Source organism: Colobus angolensis, unplaced genomic scaffold (assembly GCF_000951035.1).
Source record: "Colobus angolensis palliatus isolate OR3802 unplaced genomic scaffold, Cang.pa_1.0 Scaffold125, whole genome shotgun sequence".
NCBI lineage: Eukaryota > Metazoa > Chordata > Mammalia > Primates > Cercopithecidae > Colobus > Colobus angolensis.
Window position 1 is genome coordinate 486,695 of NW_012113697.1, and position 25,143 is coordinate 511,837.

A 25,143-nucleotide genomic window follows, 5' to 3' on the forward strand; every position below is an offset into this window, starting at 1 on the left:
ACTGCAGGTACTAAGGTTATAAGGGTGAACAATAGCTTATGTTTTACTGGACAAACCAGTCAATAAACATGGAGAATTTGGGGGGCAATGGTAAGAACTATATAAGACAGGTTAATGGGATAAAGAGGGATTGCAGTAGGTGAAGGGAGGTCTGCTTGACGAGTGACCATTTGAGGGTGGCCAGGAACCAGCCATATGAACATCTGGGGAAGGTTCCGTACAGAAGGACCATCAAGTGCAAGATCACTGGGCAGGGAAGGAGGTTGTTAGTTGAGGGACAGAGAGCAGGGCAGAATAGTGGGAACAGAGAGTGAGGGGTAAGTAGAATCACAGACCATCTCAAAGTGTGTGTGTCCCCACCCACACTAGGAAGGAGTTGGGTGCATATGCATGCATTTCTAATCTTTGTGATTTCCTTAGACCTGCTGTCTCCATGGGTTTCTCAGTGGTCTGTTGGATTCCAAGTTGGAGTGACAGTCCCGAAGCCTCCATAAGGCAGAGTATATCAGAAATTGTACAAGGTAGAAATGCATCGGTTATATTTTCAGTGATTATTTTGGGTGACAGGATTCATATCACTTTGACTGTTTTCTTTTCTTTTGCTGCCTTACCTGTTTTCCTCATTGAGATCTTTTATTTTCACAATCAGAAAATAACTGTGAACATTTTATGCTAGAAAACTGGTTTTGAGTAACCAGTTTTTTTAAGTAGGTTCGCTCTACCTTGATTAAGAGAATGGAGCCCCAGGGCATGGCAGGCAGGGTCCATGGGTTAGCTTTGAATGAGGCCAGTTCCTGGAGCTTTAGTTTGCAAACTCATACAATCTGGAAGGCTCTGGTGAGGGGGAGGGGTGTGCCAAGCCTCCTCCCCAAGACCCTATGGGCCAGTTGAAGATCGACTGACCCAGAGGATTCAGGCAAAACATTTGCCCTGCTGTTAAATGAACCAGTGCTTTTTGTTTTTAAGTCTCCAAGATCCAAATATCAAGTCCAAGTTCTCACAAGCGTTCCCCTGCTCTTTATTTAATTCGTGTGGACCTGATATGCAGCAGGATGGGTCAGAATACTGGAATTCAGCCACAGGCCATGTGGGAGCCCAGGAGCTGGAAGGGCACAGTTCTGGCTTGCCCTGGCCCCTGCCTGGTCTTCGTCAGCTTCAGTGATGAGGCAGGACCCAGGCAGAGTTTGTCTTCCGTAAAATCTGTCCCTCAGGCCCTGTCCCTGCTCACAAAGTCCTCTCTTGTCTCAGAAGAAAAGGTAGTTGATAAACTTTTTCATGCTGAGGTGTTAGGCACAAAAAATGTGTCCCTTTTTGAATCATTTTTGTTCTTTAAGAGGAGGCCAGTGCTCAACACCAAAGCATGAAGGGAATTATTGAGCTGTCCTCTAATCTGTCCCCAAACATCCTTGGCCACCTCCATTGTCTAAGGGCAGTACCTGCAGCCCCTCATTTCCCAGTGACAACAGGTGGGTCTCCTCTGCCACAGTATGTGGGCTGGACCAGCACCAGGCACTGAGAAGATGACCACTTACTACTCTTCTTTTCTGTTTAAACAGCAGCAACAGCAGGAACAGCAAACTCATGACTATCAATAGGTTGTGTGCGGCATTAGATCAATGCCTTAGGTTGAAAATTAGAGAAACTAAATCTTGCCAGTCTCAGCAGCCCCCAACATGAGTCTTTGGTGGGCTCCTGTCATTCCTGTCTTCAGAATGATCCCAGACTTGTTTATCAATTTGGTGACACTGCCATTTTGGCAAGGACACCAGACAATTTCCTTGTCTGTGTCCCAGCTGTTGGCCAGATTTTAGAAAACACAGGAGACCTTCTGCATTTATGGGCCCATGTTTTACATTTTAAAACCTTTGTGGCTCCCTGAGTCAACCCGTAATCTCTACCCAAGTAATGGCTCTGGATTGTACAGGCTCTTATGAGATGCTGAGGCCCTGGTGGTGCAAAGGAGGTACAGAGGATGGAAGGTGTTGTCAACAGGCCAAGATTTCAACCCTTAGAGTTTCTCTAATGCCAATACCCAGGAATTAGTATGAAATGTTTGTTTGAACCTGTGTCTGAACCATATGACCTGGAAGCTATAGTCTTTGCTTTAAAAAAACTTCAGTTGTATCCCCAAGATTTCACCAGCACCAAGAAAACATCCCTTGCGTTTCAGGAGCAGGGATTGGCCATGGTGCAGCCTGAGGTTGTGGATGTTGCTCTTTGGTGCCCGCGGGAAGGCTGTCTGGGATGAAGCCTTCTGACTGTGCAGTCAGCCACGCACGTGTGGCCCCCCACACTGGCAGGGACCTGGAGTCATCTGGCCCATCCCTCCTCCCTGTCCCATCGAGCTGCAGACTCCTCTGCAATATGTCCACCACTTGTTCATCCTACCACTGATGGGGAACTCACTACCTTCAAGAGAGCCTCTTAATTTTGAAGAGCTAACAGTGAGATCCATTCATTTGTTCTTCAACTCTACTGAGCCTGTCCTATGTACTGGCCACTATTCTAGAAACGGGGTGCACAGAGATGAACAAGAAAGAGCAGGTCCCTGCCATTGTGCAGCTCACAAGGAGCTGGAGGAAACAGGCAATACACAATAAATGCATCACTATGGGTAGTGGAACGTGCTCTACAGGAAACAAATAGGGTGATCCAATGGAAAGTCATCACTGGAGGAATGAGCTGCTCAGGAAAGGCCTCTTCCTTCCATAGTGATGTGGTCTGAGATTTAAAAAACAGGGAGGGACCAGTTATAGGAAGAACCATGGGAAGAAAATTCCAGGAGGTAGAGGGAAGAGCCAAGGCCCTGAGTTAGCTGAAGAAAAGAGGGTGGGGAATGCGGGAGAGAGGGATGACAGCAGGATCGCTGGGGCCTCACAGGCTGTGGTACTGAGGACAGTTGGGACATCATTGAAGGGTTTTAAGCAGAAGAGTGTCATGATTTGATTTGTGTTTTGTAAGCTCCTTCTGGCTGTTGAGAATGAATTCTGGGGAGAGGCAAGAGTAGAAACTGGGGACCAGTGAGGAGTTTGTGGTCGTAATCCAGACTGGACATGATGACGACACTGAAATGACAGTGATGACAATGACGATGATGTTAAGAATACAAACAACTCACATAAATGCCAGGCATTCTTTGAAGAGCAATGCATTTACTCCTTACAAGAACTCTAGGAGGTAGCTGGTGGCTTAGCTAGGGAGGGGAAGTAGAGAAAAGAAACAGGTCTCATGAAAGGGTTTGCTGATGGGTTAGATGTAGGGAGTTAGGGAAGAATGATTCTAGATGACTCTAGGTTTGGGGTTTGAGCAACTGGTGTGTAACTGGATCTTGGACTGAGATGGGGAGACTGGAGGAAGAACAGAAGATTTGGGGCAAGGGGTAGAAATCAGGATTTACATTTTGATTATCAGAGAGATCAGCAAAGCACTTCAATTTAGAAGTCTTTAGCTCAGGGGAGAGGTCTAGGCTGGAAATTCAAAGTCAGGAGTCATTCCTCTATACTGAAGGGTATTCAATGTCATGGTGCTGAATATAGTTATTTGGGGAGGAGTTGAGAGCAGAAGACAGAAAAGGAGAACAGTGTTCAGAGCTAAGTCTTGAGCATGCCAGGGGTTAATGAGGGTACAGGAAGGAAAGTGGGGATGAGCAGCCAGTGATGAGGGAGGAATGCCAGGAGATATTGTCACTTAAGAAATTACCTCGTTAAACCCAACACTGCCCCTCTTTTGTCCAGTCACTTCAGGTTGCCTTCATTCATGCCTGATGTGCTGGACTTGGGTTTTATCAAGTTGCTTGGCTCATCCTTAAAGAGTTTAAATCCCCATAATACCTCCTGGACAATGACCGCAGGGTGACCCCAGTCTCTCCTCTACATGATGACTCTTCAAACAGTTGACGATTGCAGTTTTCCTTTCTCTTCTCTGGTGGTGATACTTCCTTCCTTCTTTCAGTGGCTTCTCTGGTGCTGGGGATTCCACTGGAGTCCCAGCTGCAGAAGCAGGGCTTCTTCTTGCCCTTCTGAAGTTTGGTCAGTGGTTTGGCTTGGCAGGCTGATGAGCGGAGAATAAGGGGAACCCCTCTCTCTTTGCCACACCATTCTCCTTCCTCTCTCTCTAGTTTGTGTGGATTCTAAGTCTGAAGAATGGTGGTAGAATCATTTAATTCATTAGATTTCAAACATATCATTGACTTCTCTGCACCCCCAGTGTGTTGTAGTGGAAAAACTAGTAGTCTGGGCATCAGGGATTCCTTGTTTTTCTGCACCGGGTCTGCCTCTAACAAATTAAGTAACCTGAGGCAGGTACCCTGGTTTCCTAAAAGCAGAGTGGGTGTTGAGGTAGGACCTGAAATTGAGGTAGGACCTTCACATTGCATGGGTCCCGGAGCCTCTGTTCATGTTCAGGATGTAATTGTTGCATCGAGGGATCCTAAAAGGAGGTGATCTCTGAACTGGGCCTTGGCAATGGGGTAGAATTTCAGTAGGCAGAGGGAGCAGGGATGGGTTTTGTGCTTGCAGACGGGCACTGGTTTACTGTTGCTGGTGGGGAGAGCAGTTCTGTTGTTCTAGCTCTTAATTTCCATCATGCATGGTCTTTTTTCATACTTTGGGGGAAAGAAGGAGGAGAACTCTATTATTTCTATAGGGAGAATTCCTCCTAAACCTAAAGATCTTAAAACTAAACCAATTATTCCCTGTTAATTCTCCACTGATGCAGTTCATGACTGCAATTGCAACTGCCTTTCTCATCATTTTCTGTGGCCAAACTCAGTGTTTTCAAGTGAGCTGTTCTTTTAGAAAACAGAAAAAAAAAGTTTCCTGATAAATCAGTTTGAAAGACACTAAGTTTTGAAAGTTAAGCAGGCTTTGATCATTCATGGTACATTGTGAATTACCAACGAGGGAGATTGATATCCTTGATCATGCAACCCACGCGCCTCCTTTTTCTTTTGTATCTGGTGGAGTAAGTCTTCCAAGAGCAATTCTTAGAGAAACAAAGCCTACTCTGTTTCCCTGTTTCTAGAATTTTCCAACAAGGGTATAAAAAAGCCTCAAACAGCTTACTATTATCCAGTAACCTCAGGTACCTCAGTGGCTGCATGTTATTTCCTTTAGAAGTCTGAGAACTCACTAGCAGAACAAGAATATGGATGTCAAAGTGCAAAACTAGACCCCGACAAACTAGCTCTGTGCTTGCCACAAAGCCTTTTTTTTTTTTTTTTTTTGAGATGGAGTTTCGCTCTTGTTGCCCAGGCTGGAGTGCAATGGCATGATCTCAGCTCACTGCAACATCCGCCTCCCAGGAGCCTCCCAAGTCGCAGGGACTACAGGCGCCCGCCGCCACGTCCGGCTAATTTTTTGCATTTTTAGTAGAGATGGGGTTTCACTGTGTTAGCCAGCGTGGTCTCGATCTCCTGACCTCGTGATCCGCCCGCCTCAGCCTCCCAAAGTGCTGGGATTACAGGCGTGAGCTACTGGGCCCGGCTTAATTAGGAATGCAGGTCATTGAACAACTGTATCAGCTTTAGCCGGAATACCTTGACACGAAGATTACTGAGCAGTTTGTGCCCACTAGTGGCCAGACACAGGCTTTGCTCTAACTAAAACGCCCCCAGAATTACCTGTTGAAAGAGCCACCCATATGACCTTCGTCGCCTTTGTGAGCTCCATGCTGGCACGCAGTTGTCTCCATCTGTTTTGCTTTCTGCATGAATCATGGGCAAAGTTAGCCTGACCGGCCAGCCCCATTTCAAAGCCACCAGCTGGGGAAGAAGTTGAAGCCCAGGAGGCAAGACCCACGCTGGGCTCTGGGCATGCTTGAGCTGGTGGGTGAAGCATATGAGCAAAGGCCACATAGTTTAGGATGGGGGCCTTTCATAGACTAAGACTCAGCTATTTCTGGAATGACATTCATACTGAGAAATAAGGAAAATGGTGATCTGTGTGATGGTTGTGGGCTGGGAGGTTTGGGCGTGGGAGTCCTGGTCTTGGGGTCATGTGTTTTGAAAACAGTCTAGCGCTATGCAAATGGGAAGTATTAATAACTCTCTGCCTCTGTGATTCACCCTCTCATGGCTTTTTCTCTCTTGGCCTCTCCAAGGTCTCTTCTGACTCTTTTGCAACTGTCCTTCCTTTCACTTTCAAAAAACCTGTTCTCTTGACTCAGAACGGTTTTATGAATTGCCCAGAGTGGGACTTGACGTGGGGCAGGGTTGGTGCCATGCTGGTAATGAAAGATGCACATGAACTGTTACATTGAAAAGTGCTTCATACTTTCTGAGTCCTTAACTCACTGGGTTGTAGGCCCTGGGCTAAGAATACAGCTGAGGGGGCTGCTGTATTTCCTTCATTGCTCAGCTGCTCCTACAGCAGGAATCTGACCTTGAAATGAGCCTTGATTGTTGTGCAACTCGAGCTTCCCACTATATGGGGGGGAGCTGGCTCTGGGTGCTGCCATGGCCCATGTCAGAAAGCTGTCAGCAGCTCTTTTACCGGACACTCTCAGAACAGGAGGCCTGCAAAGAGCTTTTTTTTTTTTGAGACAGAGTCTTGTTGTTTCCAGGCTGGAGTAGAGTGGCATGATCTCGGCTCACTGCAATCTCCACCTCCAAGGTTCAAGTGATTCTCCTGCCCCAGCCTCCCAAATAGCTGGGATTACGGGCGCGTGCCACCACACCCAGCTGATTTTTGTATTTTTAGTAGAGACGGGGTTTCACCACGTTGGCCAGGATGGTCTCAATCTCCTGACTTTGTGATCCGCCCGCCTTGGCCTCCCAAAGTGCTGGGATTACAGGTGTGAGCCACTGCATCTGGCCAGAGCTTTAGTTTTTAATTCAGTTCTCAGCACCAAGGCTGGATATTAGCTTAAAACTGCCAGTGGGAACTCCACAAATATTTACCAGGCCTCCACTTTGTACCAGGAACTGAGTGTGGCCTGGAGGACAGCAGGTACTCAACATAAGCTCTACTATTTATTGCATACAAATTGCAAGTATGGGTGAGGGGTGGGGAAGGGTATCGCCACACTGGGGCTTGTGTTAATCTGTAGTTTAGCCACTTGGAATGTTGGTGTCACACTAGGTTTGATCTAAATAAAACAGGTTGGTAATTGACAGCATTTTTCCTTGCATTATATTTCTCTGAACTCGAATAATTATTTTCTATACATCTGACTTGTTTTGCTGTAGCAGAGTGTGGCAAGTAATAGCTTGCATGTCGAATCCAACCTGCTTCTGTAAATAAGACTTTATTGGATATATGGCTATTGGAGGAATGGGCCACACCCACTCATTTACATCTTGTCTGTGGCTATGGCTGATTTTGTGCTACAAAGGCAGAGTTGAGTAGTTGCTAAGAAGACCGTAAGACTTGCAAAGCCTAGAGTATTTGCTCTCTGATTCTTTATAGACACAGTTTGCTGTCTGTGCAGATATTTGCTCTCTGACTCTGTAGCACGTTTATGCTGGAAAGTAGATATGAACTGATGCCAAAATTGTATCCAAACACTTTTTGGAGTTCTGGCCGATATGCTAATAACCTGGCTTGTGTGAACATTGTAGCTCCCATTTTCATACTGTTTGGTGTGACCCAGATGGAAATGCTCCAGCACCTGGCCCCTCAATAACAGCCTGTAAATGCTTGTTTACCCTGTTTCTCACATCAGCCTTTTAGGTGGGGTTATTTGCACTATCCTTTAACAGAGCTTCAATGACAACTCTTTTGTTTGATGATTATGACAACCCAGTAAAATATATGAGTGCCTCAAGTTAGTGAAGCAGAATTCAAGGCCAAAAAAATGTATGCGGCAAGTTAGACGGGTGGTAAGAAGAAATTGGCAACAGAACCCAGCCCTGCCTGGACCGTCCTAATCGGAGCACACAAATGCTGGAGAGAGTCAGGCTTTGCACTTGCTCACACGGGACCCCATCCTTGGACAGGATCAAAGCCCTGTCATTTTCGGAGTGTGTGGTATCTGCTGTCTCTTATTGCGCTGGTTATCTGTCTATTCCAGTTCTGATGAATGGTTCTGACTGGGGAGCAGCAGCATCTGAGCTTAGAAATGTCCTCAGGGCCCTGTGGGCTTCCCTTTGAAAATGAGAGCTCTTGAATTTTGCTCCAGCCTTTTGGGGTTGCTTTCTCTGTGCCGGGCTCTGTTTTTTTTTCTCTCGCTGTCACTGTGTAGCTTTTGATCAATGCTGTTGGAGGAAAGGAAAAGCCCCTATTCTTTTCCTGGGCATGTGGAAGCCCAGTCCTGCCCAGAATTCCAGTAGCCCTTTGAGTTTTGGAATCCTAACTCTTAATAAGTCAATAGACTGCTGCATCGTTTTTACCTATGTAATCTTTTAAATTGGTTTTCATTATTTAAGTAGTAAAAGTATTATAATACATGAAAATATTCTCAACTGAAAGGCCTTCTTGACTAAACTCTTCTTCATGCAACAGTAGTTCCTGGGGGAACCCACTGACATCAATTTGACATAACTTTGGCTCTTTCTCTACGAATACTTGCATGCCTGTGGATGTCTACATGCAATTATATAGTTTTTTGGTGTTTGTTTTCATAACGATGACATGTTGTGTATGCACCTTACTCTTTTCATTGTCTTGAAGATCTTTCAAAGGCTCTTCATTTTCTAATTCATGATTTTCTTAAAACAATATTTCATTGTAGGGATATACCATAATTTATTTTCCCTCATAGAAATGCTACAATGAATGTCCTTATTTATTTTTCTCTGAGTACATGTTCAATGTTTTTACAGGATATAGTAGATAAGCACTTGAATATATATATTGTTGTGTCATTATGCTGGAGGTGTTACAATTTTTAAATTACTTTTAATGGCAAAAACTACAATTACTTTTGTGTCAACCTAATATATTCTGCCACAAAATGGCTGATCACAAAAGGATTATAATAATAATATTATTATTATTCCTATGAATGGTGTATGCAGGTAGCTATCACTTATTTGTTCTGCTGATATTATCCATTTATTTTGAATTTTGTCTATTTGCTGGATGAAAATTGGTATCACCCTCCTCATAGGTTTCACTTGCATTTCTTTGGTTGCTAGTGAGGTTGAGCACCTTTTACAATGTTTATTGGCTGTTCATATTTCTCCTTTGCTAATCATATGGCTCTTAAATTTTATACTTAGCTGTTTTCTCTTTGTTCTCTCTGTAGTTTAATTTTGTTAATGATGTGAACTAGAGATTTAATTTTATGTTTTACCAAATGAATAGCCAACACTATGTATTGTCTGTTGTATTTTGCTTATTATAGTATATGGTATAAATTAAATATACAAGCTGGGTGCGGTGGCTCATGCCTATAATCTCAGCACTTTGGGAGGCCAAGGCAGGCAGATCACCTGAGGTCAGGAGTTCGAGACCAGCCTGGCCAACATGGTAAAACCCCGTCTCTACTAAAAATACAAAAATTAGCCTGGCATGGTGGTGCGCGCCTGTGCTCCCAGCTACTCAGGAGGCTGAGGTAGGAGAATTGCTTGAACCCAGGAGGCGGAGGTTGCAGTGAGCTGAGATTGTGCCATTGCACTCCAGCCTGGGTGACAAAATTGAGATTCCATTAAAAAAAAAAATTAGCCGGACAGTGGTGGCGGATGCCTGTAGTCCCTGCTACTCTGGAGGCTGAGGTAGGAGAATCGCTTGAATCCAGGGGTTGGAGGCTGCAGTGAGCTGAGAACACGCCACTGCACCCCAGCCTGGGAGACAGAGCGAGACAACGTCTCAAAAAAAAAAATCAAATAAATATATTAATGACTTAATTAAATACACAATTAATAATTATATACTTTATAATATATAATTATAGAACATATCATAGAACTATGATAGATAATTATATATTTTATTTATAGACTATATTTTATACGATATTGATATATATTTTTAGACATACGAAGCTTATATTTGTATTATAAAGTTTTAGCAATTCAAAAATATGGTATTAATCATGAAAGAAAAATAAAAGAATGGGACAGAATTAAGACTTTGGAAGCATACATGTAAATTTAGTATATAATACACAACATCATATGTGTGTCTATAAATAAAATACATTTTATTAATTATAATTATGTATTATATAATTATAAGCACTTGAACATATATGATCTATAATTATATATTATATAATTATATATCATAGTTCTATGGTATGTTCTATAATTATATATTATAAGGCATATAATTATTAACTGTATATTTAATTTATACCATATACTATAATAAGCAAAATATACATATATGTTTTAAATCTGGTAGGTGATATCTTGACTCACTGGTTTTATTTGTTTTTCTGACTTTCTTTTTGTTCGCTTTGGTTTTTAGTTGCTGTTGTGTTTACTTCAAAATTTTTCTTATCTGTCATTGCTCATTGAACCAGACATTTTTATTAAAAGTATTTTAATATCTTTTTCTGTCTCATTAGTCTGTGCTTTTATCCATATTATGTCAATTAATTTTGGACTTATTTCGTTGTTTTTTTTCCTAGCTTCTTGAGTCGAAAGTTTAGTTCACTCTTTTTAAGGATTTTTCTAGCAAATACTTAGAAGTGTATACAGTGTCCTCTGAGAACTACTTTGGCTACAACCCACAGGTGTGCCATGTGGCTCTCCATATAATTCCTTGCTGAAGAAATTTTTACTTTTCATCTTGATTTTTTTCATCCGAGGAATTATCTGGAGCACTGTTGTTAAATTTCCAAATTTATTTTGGCTAGTTTGTTTTTAATGTCTAATTTCGGTTTGCCTTTAGTTATGTGTTGAGCCTATAACATTTCTGCTTTGGTATTTATTGCGATATTCTTTGTTGCCTTAAAATGAGTTTGAAAAGCTGTCCCATGTGTGTTTGAAAATAACTTATGGTTTTGCTGTATAGAAAATTTGTCTTTTGCTGTATAGACACAAGTTTTCTATACATCTATTAGACCAAATTTGTTAACCCTCTTATATAATCTACATTCTTTCTTATTTCTGGTCTACCTGACATCTATTTTGAGGAAGGAAGCTAAAGTCTTCTACTGTCATTGTGGTTTTAACAATTTCTTCTCATATTTTGATTATTTTTTGGTTTTCACTATTCCAGGCCATGTTATTATATGCATAAAAATTTATTTTCTTCAGTCATAGATCATGTAAACCAGAAGTAAATATCAAATAAACCAAATCTTTCCTCTATGAAACAACCGAACAACTCTCTGGCCACTTTCATCCTTTCAACATAAATTCTATTTTTTATTATTAATTTATCTTCTTTCTTTTTTGTTAATATTTGCCTGAAGCTTCTTTTCAAAATCTTTTTTGGTTTTGACCGTTGCTTGTGTTAGGTGTATCTATTGTATTAGAATATAGCTACAAGGTCTTTTTTTTCTTTTTTAGACAGAGTCTCTCTCTGTGCCCAGGCTGGAGTGCAGTGGTGTGATCTTGGCTCACTACAACCTCCACCTCCTGAGTTCAGGCGATTCCCTGTCTCAGCCTCCCGAGTAGCTGGGACTACGGATGCCCACCACCACACCTGGCCAGTTTTTTTGTATTTTTTGTAGAGATGGGGTTTTGGCATGTTGGCCAGGCTGATCTTGAACTCCTGGCCTCAAGTGTTCCACCTGCCTCAGTCTCCCAAAATGTCTTAATTAAATATAAAATTCCATATCTTATAAGTGCCTTGAACCCACTCACATGTAATGTGGTTGATGATATACTTACTATCTTAATGCATGTGTTTTATTTATTGTGCTTATGGTTGAAAACCATCTTCTTCAAATCTAGATCATCAGAGTCAACCAGAGGGCTTGGCTCCAAACAGTAGGTATTTGCCAAATGCTCATTGAATAAAAATGTCCTTGATCCTCTAATTCTGATTTGATTTGAGAAACAACTTATGGCAAACAGCTCAGTTGTAACGGGGTTGGGACTAAAATTCAAGTCACCGTTGAAAGACGTTTCAAGAAGTGTTTAGGTTATATTATTAAATATGAGACACTTTCTGTTTATATAGATTTAACATATAAAGATTTTAAGTTTTCTGTATGTGTGAGGTCTCGTAGTAGTTCCTGCGGAAAATGACAGGGGCACGGGGATAAGGGTCAAGACAGTATCTCAGGACTGGAGAAGGAAATCTAAGATATTGTCTCCACTAGCCATACTCCTCATGAGCATGTGCATGGAAGGACATTTCCCAGCCAAAGTGAGTCCCTTTATTTGTTTTAGTTTCAGATTTCTTTGTAATTCCAGCTGCATCTACCAAAGTCCTAGATAATTTTTTTATTTTAAGCAAATAATATTATGGGAACATTATCTTTATTGCAAAGTGCTCCTCCGGAAGAACCGCTATGCTGGATAAAGACAAACATTTAATTAAGGTTATGTAAGAGTGACATCAGGATGGCTCACAACCCCATTAGCCATTATTTTCTTACTTTAATTGACAAAGAAATTGAAAAAATAAAAGAAGCATACGTTGTGCTTGAATGTGAAGAGTACTAGACTAGAATCAAGGACCTCTCAGATTTGGCTGTGTCATTTGGACTCATGAAAACACCTCTGGAATTCTCTTTCAATGCAAAGGAGCTGGACTAGTTGATCTCTCAGGTTTCTTCCAACTCTAAAATATTTCCAGTCTGTGCCTTGGAAACATCTTATGTGAAACTCTAGTAACGGTTCACCTAATTGGCACCCTTAAAATTCTGCCTTGAGCTGCTTACAACTCAAAACAAGTTTATCTTACTCAGTTTTTAATTATAAACCATCCAGATTTCAGAACCGTGAGTACTGGTTGAAGCATTGAGGTATGCTTTTGAAGACATGACATATGGCAGTTACTGAGCTGAAAGGATTAAAGCTGCAGCTTCCCCAGTTGCTCTTCCTCCATGAGAGCGGTGCCTGCCCCCAGCATTCTGTGGCACTTGGAAGACAAGACAGAGGCCAAATGCAGCTTTTTACCCTGGGCTTCCCTCTACAGTGTGGAACCCAGGTTGCTGCTTCTTTCCTCCCTGAAATGACATGAATTTGCAGCGGATGGTGAACTGAAGAAATCATAGGAGGCACTGTCTTCTTGCCTGAATTTCAGGTGGAAGCTTGGAGATTTGGGGTTCAACAGAGATAAGGAAGTGTAAGCCTTCATCCCGTCTGGTGGTTTGTGATCACACACCGCTCTGCGCTGAGGCTAATGGCCACGATCAGAGTTTACAAAAAAAAAAAAAAAAAAAAAAAATACAGGTTGCCCAGGCAAATGGATTTCCATATTATGGAGAGCATACCTTTCTCCATCAGTATTTTCTTCCATTCTTCTAAAAAATCAGTTTGGGCTCTAACAGCCATTCCCATGATCTTTACCTCTCCTTGATAAAGATCATGCAGGGGAATGCAGATAATTTGAACAGTGGTTTTAAACTATTTTTCTTGGAATGCAGAAGTTCCGATAAACTCTTCAAAGACCCCTGAGGGCAAGAAGAGGGAAGGCAGTAGGCAGGGCTCAGGTCCTCTTTAACACAGACACATGTACATAAGTAACACATTTGCGCCAACACTGGAAGGAAATTCAATATATTTTAAAATGACTTTAACTCCTAGTGGTGGAACTATAGACATTTTTTTTACATCCCCTCCCTAAATGTTCAAATGTGTTTCATATATATGTGTGTCATGTATTTGTATATGTGTATGTACACACATATATATATAGAAACACATACATATATGTGCATATTTGTACATATAGGTATATAAGTATGTAATGTGTACATATCGGTACGTATGTGTGTGTATATGTATACATTGGTACATATATATGTATGTGTATATGTATATAATTTTTCCTCCAATAGAAACTGAAATAAAGAATGACTTTTTAGATTGTGAAAGTAAATTGTCTGAGTTCTGCTAAGGAAAAAGAGCTTCTGCTTCTGCTGCCTGTGAGGACTGTGCTGTCAGCAGTCATGGCCCCTCAGGCCCTGCACATCGAGGCAGAGCCCTCCCCCAGCCACGGCCAGCTCTCCTAACCAAGTGTCTCCTTTCCCCAGAATGGCTGCAGTCTGTCCAGGCCACGATGATCCTGTCGATCATCTTCAGCGTTCTGTCTCTGTTCCTGTTCTTCTGCCAACTCTTCACCCTCACCAAGGGGGGCAGGTTTTACATCACTGGAATCTTCCAAATCCTTGCTGGTAAGTTGTGGATGGTAAAGTCCATGTGGAAGCGGGGCCTATCCAAGTCTGCGGAATGATTAGTTTAGTAGAAGGATGTGGCCTCAGAATGGCTGATGTTCATGAGTCTCCCCATTGGATGCTTTCCATAAAGTGAGTGTGGGTGCTTGTATGTGTGGGTGTGTACGTATATGTGTCTTAGAACTTGGAACTTAGAACTCTCTCCTTCTCCCTGGAATGAGATGCTTATGAAAGAGAACTTAGAGAATCTGGAAGGAAGGTCCTCACCCAAGCCAGGCATATCACCAAGAATGAAACGGCAATCTGGACACATAATCAGAGGTGAATACTGAGGCTATCCATAGTGCAAAGGTCAGGCTTGAGAGCTGTTTCCTGTAGATTACATTATGCCTCCAGAAAATGGCCCCGATGTGCTAAGAACTGGCAAAGTTGTTATCAGGTATGTGTCTTCTACCAGCAGGTAGTGATGAAATCACACTGACATTTTCACCTTCCTTGCTTCCAGTTCCTAGATTCCACTGGGCTTTGATTGACTGTGGTCATCCTCTGATATCTTCATTTTGGTGCTCCTGTGTCACATGTTGTCATTTCCAAACATGGGGCCATGACAACACATGAAAACACATGAGAGGTCTCCTTAATCTCCTCCCCAAACTGTCTTCAAGTTCCCTCATTAAATACATTTTAAATATGCACAGTGTGCAGAGACCTAGAAACTTCTATTACACAGGGTGACATCTTCCAACATTTTTCTGGATTCTGCCTAGCATCTTGCTTCATTAGCTCTTCTATGTCGGTCTGTTGACTTACTGTTGACAGAGCCAGCAGGGCATTGGACAGAAGTAAAAGCCAGATGTAGTGGTGGATTTCGTGGTCCAAATTCGTAGATCACAAACTTCATATGTACCAGAGTATGTCTAGGTACTGTGAGATGTTCTCAATTCTGACCCTCTGAGAGGGCAAAGGATATAACAGTTGGTTGTCAGAATGCTTGTGGTACCATTTCACCACCCTGTGCTCAGGAGCAGTCATTGGAAGGTTGAAAGCAGCCCATGTGTTTTTGATGGATATAATGTCTTAAATATTATATTTGTATAATATTTGGTTGTATGGGAAGACATAGCCCGAAGTTAGAGTTGGTGACCTTGTCTAGAAGCCAGAGAGTTCCCCTTTCCTGAAAAAAGGAAGTAAATGATTAACTACTTCTCATTAAGTACTTAAATACAACATTTCAATACTCACGATTTTGAGATTTCAAAACCAGACAATGCTTTGCTACTTACCCATGTCTTATGACACCAAGTCAAGCTCCTGGATGGTTGCCGGCTCTGTTAAATGACTAATTATGCAAGGAGATATCATTTCTAGGTACGTTAAAGTGAAGAGTTATCCTTACTCATTCAATTTTCAGTTGTAATAAAGACAACTGTAACATATTCTGGGGTTTCTTTTCTTTTTTTTTTTTTTTGCTTACTTGTTTTAGTTTGATATCAAATCAAATAATGATCATATCCATTGCATCAGTAGATATGCCCTCAAGATAACACGGATTTAGAACCAGAAGTTTCGGGCTGGCCGCGGTGGCTCACGCCTGTAATCCCAGCACTTTGGGAGGCCGAGACGGGCGGATCACGAGGTCGGGAGATCGAGACCATCCTGGCTTACATGGTGAAACTCCGTCTCTACTAAAAAAATACAAAAAAAACTAGCCGGGCATGGTGGCAGGTGCCTGTAGTCCCAGCTACTCGGGAGGCTGAGGCAGGAGAATGGCATAAACCCGGGAGGCGGAGCTTGCAGTGAGCTGAGATCCGGCCACTGCACTCCAGCCTGGGCGACAGAGCGAGACTCCGTCTCAAAAAAAAAAAAAAAAAAGAACCAGAAGTTTCATAATGTATTTATATTGAAATGTTAGTTTCATGAGTGATGATTGGGTTTTCATGCTCATGTGTGAGATGTGCCTCCCTCAAACCTTGTTATAATGTTGGCACATTACCCATCTGATGTGAAAAAAAATACATTTTATTTGTACAGGCTCATTATTCTACTGATGAATAATTTGAGCCCACCAGAGGGTAAATGAATGCCCAAGGTCACCCAGTTTATGACAGGGATGAGTGAGTGTTACACTGAATATAGTGAGGTACTTCTCCATATATTTTAAAGACAGAATCCACCAAAAAATTTAAAGAACACAAAATCCAAGGCAGAAGCTCTAGCTTTTTTATTATCTTTTATTGGAACTGATTTACAGTGGAAGGTAAATGCAAATTTGCATCATGTATTATTCTAAAGTTCCAAACAGCTGTGATGAATATAAGCCGGTAGCATAAGACCCAGTCACACTGAAAATATGGAGCCAAGAAGAAGCAAGCTGCTGTTGAACAGGCTCCTTGGGTTAGCTAGTACCTTCATCTTCATTCATCCTGCTGAGCTGTTTCGGCTTTAAATCCTTTAGCAATGTCTTTTTAGCAACATCATTACATCATTTTAGGCCAAAACTCAAAGTTCAGAGATAGGAACACTTAGGTCACTCATGTAACCGCACTGTGTGTTAAAAGTATTTCAGTTCAGCCAAACACTCTTCTAGGTATTGCAATTTAAGTACATTTACTAATCCACTCTTGCTTCACTATCTTCATTCTCCTCCCAAGTCAATACAAGATGTTTAGAACTGTGCTGGAAGTGCAGAATTCCAAATGTAAAAGCACATGACTTTGTCCTCTTTATCCCCTTTACATTTAGCTGCTTACCTCTCATGAGACTGAATTTTCAGTTATCTGTTGGTCCACATTTGAATAGGAAGTTATCTTGAATTTGAAATGCTGAGCTGTAATAGCAGTTGTATTTTGTAAGTCCGGAGAGTGTCCTGTCCTCCATTGTTAATCCCAGTCAATGTCATCTGAGAGTTGGTCTCCAGGGAACCTCAGATCTCTAGGATGTTGCACTGGAAATGGTTGCAGGGTCTTTCCACTAATGCTGAGAAATGAAGGTGTTAGGAACTCTACTTGGAGATTTCCTGGTTCTCTTATCGTGTAACAGTTGTAAGTCAATTTTGTCATGTGGTTTTCCGACTCACAGACTAGTAAGAAGTTAGTAATTAAAGAGCTAATTAGAGTAGGGTTGATGGAGATGAGTAACCCAGGTTTTGGGAAAACCTGGGAAGTGACAACTTAACGTCAAGGAAGTAGTTAGAAAAGCTAAAACTGACAAAGAGAAGGAAAGAAAAGAAAGAAGGGAAAGAAAGGAAGAAAGGGAGGACAGAAGGAAGAAGAAAGTAGCTCCACACTCATGGGATGTAAAATCTACGAGCGTGCATGCCCGGCAAATGCCTGTCCAATGCACTGGAGCATTTTAAGTGGAAGCCACTAGAATCTCTGTGTAGTCTCCGGAAGTGGCTGTTATGGGCTGCATTATCTCTGCACAGCTTCCTCTTGGTGGACCCAGCTGTGGTCTTTATGGATGGCACACATGAGCTTTCAGGAAAAGCACATGAAAGATGTTAGGGCTCTTGGAGCTGACTGTAGGTTTGAAAGTTGTCTCTGTCCCCTTGCTCTAGATTACAGCTCTGTGTGTCATGTGAGGTCTCCATGGTTTGCCAAATCATCTCTTCCTTACTTAGCCACCAGGCTCACAGTTAGGAACTATCTCCTCTTGATTGCATTAGGTTGGCTGCTTCTTAAATGCATATCAAAAGCCTCCTTCCTTTAGTTCAGTGCTTTCAACCTGAGCAGTGCATCAGAATCACCTGAGGTCCTTTTTTTATTAAAAAAGTGACAGTGGGCTGGGCGCAGTGACTCATGCCTGTAATCCCAGCACTTTGGGAGGCTGAGGTGGGCAGATCGCTTGAGGTCAGGCGTTCAAGACCAGCCTGGCCAACATGGTGAAACCCTGTCTCTACTAAAAATAAAAAAAAACCAGGTGTAGTGGTGCGCACCTGTATTCCCAGCTACTTGGGAAACTGAGGCAGAGGAGAATCACTTGAACCCAGGAGGTGGAGGTTACAGTGAGCCAAGATTGTGCCACTGCACTCCAGCCTGGGTGACAGAATAAGACTGTCTCAAAAAAAAAAAAAGACAGTATTATTCAGGCCTCATCCCTGGAGACTCATTTGATAGTTCTGGGATGGATCCACTGCCTAGGTGACTCTGATGTGCCTTTAGGGTTGGGAACCACTGACATAGCCATGAAACTGTCCCTAATCCCACTGTGAGATTTTCTAGGATATTTCCCCAGAAATAGCTAAACCAACTTCTTAGAGAAGGAACATCCTGATCATGTGTCTGGACTTTGGAGTCATTCCTATTTTCAGAACCTATAGCCATCTATTCCTAGACAGTAGTTATCCATGCCTTAGCTCTGTTGGGTTGGGTCACGCTAGACTGGAAAACATCTAGAAATTAACCTAGACACAGACCTAAAAGGAAGATTTGCACGTTTTGATTTATTTCACTGCTTATACCCAGCATCAAGCTCCATGTGGGACACATAGAGGAGGAGCCTGAATAAAACTATTGGTTGGATGATTAGATAACTGTGTTTTCTTGGCAGAATCAAACTCAAGTCAAATGTGTAGTTAGTGGGATTAAGAAGAGAAAGAGTAGAGGGGACTCCTGAGTGAGTTTCACTTTCTCTTTTTGTTATTGTTGTTCATTTGTTTTGTTAGTAGAAAGATCAATATAGCTGTAGAGCATTTAGGATAAAAGGATTTGGGCCAGATGTGGTGGTTAATGCCTGTAATCCCAACACTGTGGAAGACTGAGGTGAGAGGATTGCTTGAAGCCGGAAGTTCGAGACCAGCCTCGGCAACAAAGCGAGATGCCATCTCTACAAAAAATGATTTAAAAATTAGCCCGGTGCCTTGGAGCACGCCTGTGGTCCCAGCTATTCAGGAGGATGAGGGAGGAGGATTGCTTGAATCTGGGAGGTCAAGACTACAGTAAACTATGATCAGGCCTCTGTGCTTGCTCCAGCCTTGGTGACAGAGAGACCTTGCCTCTCTAAGAAAAAAAAAAAGAATTTGGTGGGGGGAATTAATAAAAGTTCAGTGCCATCCTGTTCATAGTGATTCAAAGATGGCTTATGTAGAATACCACATTTAGACATTTTTGTTAGGGGTAAATGATTATGGATGTCTCATTGGCCCTACCCAGATCAGAGTCAATGCTATGGGTGGCTTTCTAGGCAGCAATGGTCACTTGATACTGAAAATGAAAAAGGAGTGGGCTTCAATCACAGAAACACAGAGAAGTTTCTTACTTTCAGAGGAACAGGCCTCACAGCCCCTTCCTGCCCTAGCTTATTGCCCTGAGGATGAAGGGGGAGGGAGACAGAGGCACCCACTCATCAACCCAACATCATAGCTGCACCTTCCAGTGACCACCCCGGTGGTCTCACTGACATCCCTTTCCAACCAACTTCTCTCTGGCTTCTGCCCCAGGCTCTCAAATGAAAGTGCTTTTGCTGAGGTTACCAAAGTACACTTTGAAGTCTTTAATTTGTTGGATCACTCTGCTCCTTTCAATACTGTTAGCTACTCACTCTTTGAAGCTTTATTCCCCTGGCTTCTGAGACATCGCCGTGTTCCCACTTGCCTGAGTGAACACACCAGGCGGTCGTGCTGGCCTCTCTTCTATCCCTCGCCCCACAGCCAGCCTTCTACTGAGTCCTGTGTTTGGTCAGCATCCTCCGTAGGCATTACACCTATTTCTTTTGTCTTGACTCACTAACCCCAGTGCAGCTATGCAAAGGCCTCCTCATGCACCTTCCAGCTACCTGCCTTGTCCCTGCCCCTGAATCCATTTTCTGCACTGTGGCCAGAGTGATCATTCTAAAACATGCATCTGATCATGTTTCTCCTCTGCTGAAGCTTCCTCAGAGGCTTCTCATCACAACTTCCTTAACATGTCATGTAAGGTCCTCTCTTTCCTGACCCTTAGTGAGCTATCAGCCTATTATATGAGAGTCCATGTGGCTTCTCCAGTTCCCCAGTATGGATTCAGTGCCCGTCTATGCTCTTGGGGCATCTGGTGCATTTCCTTCCCTCTCTTGAAATTCCATCAGAGGATCTCGAAATTATATGCAAATGTCTGTCTTCTAGACACACAGTCCTTTAGGTAGGAGCCATGTCTCACTTACCTTGGTGCATCTAGAACAGCAGCTAGAAGAGTGCCGGCATGCAGTGGGCAGTCATTAAATGTTCACTGAACCAAAGGGAGTGGAGATGATAAGGATGTACTAGAAATTCTCTCAGCTGCTTCCTTTGACCTTGGCCCCTTAGGTACTCCCTTCCAAAAGCTCTGGGCTCTAATCACTCACGTGGAGTTGCAGTCACTGTTCAAGGAGCTTAAGACTTTCTCTTCAAAAGGGCTTTAGGGAGAACTTGCAGGAAGTTGTTGCAGACCTAGTCATCCTGAGACAGGGAGAAACTCTTGTAAGTTGAATGCCCAGCGCACATTTGTGTTGTCTGGACAGGGTCAGTGTCCTTCTGCTTAAAACCAACCTATGCTCCCAGACTCAGGCCCCTCCCAGGGAGTCCCGGTCATTGCCAAAGAGCAGAACATCTGCCTGTGCCTCAGGGCCTCACTTACCCTTGCCACGGGGACCTGGTGATGCATCTCCACCTACTGGTTGCTGAGAAAGTGAGTGACAATCCACTTATTAGGAGGAGTATTTGGCTTTTGGATGACTACTGGATGACATTAACTGCCTTGGGTTGCAGACAGCAGGAACCCAGCCGAAGAATCATTCTTCTCTCTGTTTCAGTGTACATCTATTGCTTTACATGCAGACAATCTCGTAATAATATATTCCCTAAAATGTCAGTCTGCTGACAACAATCATATAAAGTGTGTATCCTCTCTTTGGCTTTGTAGATATCTGAGTCTACTGCTTATCACAGTTCAGCTTAGAGTCATTCACTGCTGAGATTCTACTAAGATGAGAGTCATACACATTAAGCTGTGTAGTCACTGCTGTCCCTCTTGTTCAAGGATGGAATCTGATATTTCCTCTTAGCTGGTGAAATCGGGGAGTAGCTGGTCCACTCAGCTCCCGAGGCATTTCTCATGCCAGATCTGGTTAGACAGCCCATTTGGGAGCCCTGCCTGCATGATAATAAGTGTTGTCCTGCCCTGCTAGCACTCTGTTAACACCTTACTCTCTGCCAAGATCATGTTTCCTTTTTTATAGCCCTGCCCTCATTAGATAAATCAGACAGAGCCCAAGAGACAACTTCAGCATTTCTTTCTTTTTTTTTGAGACAGGGTCTCGCTCTGTCGCCCAGGCTGGAGTGCAGTGGTATGATCCCCGCTCACTGCAACCTCCACCTCCTGGGTTCACGCCATTCTCCTGCCTCATTTTCTCGAATAGCTGGGACTACAGGCGCCCACCACCACGCCCGGTTAATTTTTTATAAAAATATACTAAAAATAGTAGAGATGGGGTTTCACCGTGTTAGCCAGGATGGTCTCAATCTCCTGACCTCGTGATTCACCCACCTCAGCCTCCCAAAGTGCTGGGGTTACAGTATTTCTTAAAGACAAGAGTTAGCACTTTGGAGAGGCAAGCCATGGAACAGTGGGACAAGATAATTAAGGATCCTGGACCTCAAGGCAAATAAAGTGTGTCCCCAGCAGATCAAAACTGCTGTTTTCCTCAATCAACAATTAACCAGCGATGATTCCGCTCCTGACATGGCCATCTTTGCCGTTTTCTGAACTTCCTGTAGGTGGCAGGTCCTGGATGCTGTCCCATCTTGGTTCCAAGACTATTGTATGGCTCTCTTGACGGGGGCCAGTTAAGCGGGAGTTTTCTCCTCTGGGTTGCAGGAGGACGGGCTTCACAGGGTGGTTCATGTGGCGTATTCCCACTTCTGTACTGTCCTCAAACAAAGTTGCAGTGTCCAGTAAAACAGCAGCCCAAATAGCAGTGAGGTTAGATGTAGGTGGCCGGCGGGGTGGGTACATTGGGAGCTCTGGAACTGCATGAATCCCACACGGCATACTGGATTTATAATAGAGTCACTCAGAGCTTCTCAAAGACCCTGTTTTCAGGGAGGAAACAGACCAGGCTTTGTGCAGCTCCAGGCTGAGGTGCTGACATCACTGGACCCCTCCTCGTGGGAAAGCGCTGACTGTCACGTGGGCTGGGGCCATCAGTTTGAGCGTGGCTGCTCCATAGGGCCCAAGGTGGAGGTCTTTCTTCTCTTTCCCACACCGAAGGGCTGCTGGTGGGCCAGGGAGGATCGCTTGACCTGCCTGCATATCCAATGCCCTTTAGCCTTCTTTGGGCTTCAGATGCAACCTTGGGGCACCCAGGGAAATGGAGCTTGCCTTTGATCATTCTCCCCCTCCACAGCGTGGCTTCTTGCTCGTACTGTCTGCTGCGTCCTCATTTCTTCCTCGCTTTCTTTTTTCCCCTCCACACATTTCTTTGTCTGTTTGGCAGTGTCCATAGTCATTGCTTGCTTCACCTGGTACGTGGCAACTCTGCTAGGGGGACTATAGGCCCTTGTGGTCTGCATGGAGCTTAATCCTTTTACCATGGCGTGATTCTAATAATGGTAAAATGTCACTTCACTTCCATTGGCTTCAGGTAATGCCACTACTCATTTGTAGAGTGGTGCATAGATTTCCAGGGGCTTCCATACCCAACCACCCTTGCAAAGAGACAGGTAGGTTTTTCTTGCAGCCTGAATGCCTGCTGGCCATGTAGTGTGGCCTGGGAACTGATGATAGTTAAAGAAAGAGAAATAGGGCAGAAAAGGTAAATAAAACCCTCAGAGATTAAGGCCTGGATGACCGAGATTGGAAGTAGAGAGCAAGTCATTTTCCTTGTTCCCATATATTTGAGCTACCTCCTTTCAATTCTGGACCTGGAAATAGATTTCTTTCCAGAGGTAGAAATGTTCTTCCTACCCAGCGTTTGTCAGCACCTGGGGTGGCGGAGACGGGGCCGGTCTACCGTGGACTCTCCCTCACCCAGCTTGTCCCTCTCCTCCCCCAGGTCTGTGTGTGATGAGTGCTGCGGCCATCTACACGGTGAGGCACCCGGAATGGCATCTCAACTCGGATTACTCCTACGGCTTTGCCTACATCCTGGCCTGGGTGGCCTTCCCCCTGGCCCTTCTCAGCGGTGTCATCTACGTGATCTTGCGGAAACGCGAATGAGGCGCCCAGACGGTCTGTCTGAGGCTCTGAGCGTACACAGGGAAGGGAGGAAGGGAAACTAGAAAACAGAAAAAAAAAAAAAGAGCTAGCCCAAAATCCCAAACTCAAACCAAACCAAACAGAAAGCAGTGGAGGTGGGGGTTGCTGTTGATTGAGATGTATATAATATCTCCGGTTTATAAAACCTATTTATAACACTTTTTACATATATGTACATAGTATTGTTTGCTTTTTATGTTGACCATCAGCCTCGTGTTGAACCTTAAAGAAGTAGCTAAGGAACTTTACATCCTAACAGTATAATCCAGCTCAGTATTTTTGTTTTGTTTTTTGTTTGTTTTGTTTTACCCAGAAATAAAATAACTCCATCTTGCCCCTTCCCTTTCATCTGAAAGAAGATACCTCCCTCCCAGTCCACCTCATTTAGAAAACCAAAGTGTGGGTAGAAACCCCAAATGTCCAAAAGCCCTTTTCTGGTGGGTGACCCAGTGCATCCAACAGAAACAGCCGCTGCCTGAATCTCTGTGTGAAGCTTTACGCGCACACGGACAAAATGCCCAAACTGGAGCCCTTGCAAAAACACAGCTTGTGGCTTTGGCATACTTGCCCTTACAGGTGGAGTATCTCGGTCACACATCTAAATGAGATATCAGTGACAACAAATCTTTGAAATGGTGCTATGGATTTACCATTCCTTATTATCACTAATCATCTAAACGACTCACTGGAAATCCAATTAACAATTTTACAACATAAGATAGAATGGAGACCTGAATAATTATGTGTAATATAAATGGTTTATAACTGCTTTTGTACCTAGCTAGGCTGCTATTATTACTATAATGAGTAAATCATAAAGCCTTCATCACTCCCACATTTTTCTTACGGTCAGAGCATCAGAACAAGTGTCTAGACTCCTTGGGACCGTGAGTTCCCAGAGCTTGGCTGGGTCTAGGCTGTTCTGTGCCTCCAAGGACTGTCTGGCGATGACTTGTATTGGCCACCAACTGTAGATGTATATATGGTGCCCTTCTGATGCTAAGACTCCAGACCTTTTGATTTTGCTTTGCATTTTCTGATTTTATACCAACTGTGTGGACTAAGATGCATTAAAATAAACATCAGAGTAACTCACTGGTCTCTCTTGAGTCTTTGTGGGGACTTGGGTGTGGGTACAAGGTGCCTGTTGGAGCAGGATGAACAGCTTCAGTGGAAAGCAAAGTTGAGCTGGAGATTTGGGTTATAGGATGGTGCTAAGGCACCAAAATCATAGCTGTTTTACAAGCTACTATGAGCACATGGTGCCTTCATGATGTCTGCAAACGTCTGCTAATTGGAGACAGTTGGGAATTGTAGCTGAAATGGAAGCTGTAAACGGACTGGAAAGAACTTGAGTATTCATTTGGTTCAACCCTCTCTGGTGCTCTGTTGTCTGACGACCCACATGGAAAACATGGAGGCATGTCATGAGCTGCCGTGATATAATATACTGGGAATGTTGGCATAAGCATCTCAGATCCCTAACCTTGAGGTATGATATGGTGAAAGGTCTGAATGATGGTGACTCGAGGCCACTCTTGCAGATCTTGCAGATAAAACATTGGTTGGCACCAGCTAAGCTCCTAATGCCATCCTGAAGGAGAGAAAAGGCCACCATTGTCACCCAGCTCCGGGTTTCTGAGTTGTGTCTCTTGCGTCCATATTTTTACCCACTGACCTTTTATTGTGTGTCTGCAAAATAACAAGCAAATGATGCACTTGATAGTCCTTCATATGTTTTGTGCAACTATTTTGA

General features: G+C 43.3%; 1 protein-coding gene across 4 annotated transcripts in view; it reads left to right on the plus strand.

Moving 5' to 3' along the window:
• PMP22 (peripheral myelin protein 22) overlaps positions 1-24,482 on the plus strand; it is a 36,216-nt gene extending 11,734 nt beyond the window's left edge. For all 4 annotated transcript variants that reach the window (XM_011933232.1, XM_011933234.1, XM_011933230.1 and 1 more), the window contains exons 4-5: positions 14,041-14,181; positions 23,185-24,482. In XM_011933232.1, coding sequence (XP_011788622.1) covers positions 14,041-14,181; positions 23,185-23,348 — 305 coding nt within the window. In that variant the 3' untranslated portion in view covers positions 23,349-24,482. The remainder of the gene's footprint in view (positions 1-14,040; positions 14,182-23,184) is intronic.
• Positions 24,483-25,143: the final 661 nt, after the last annotated feature.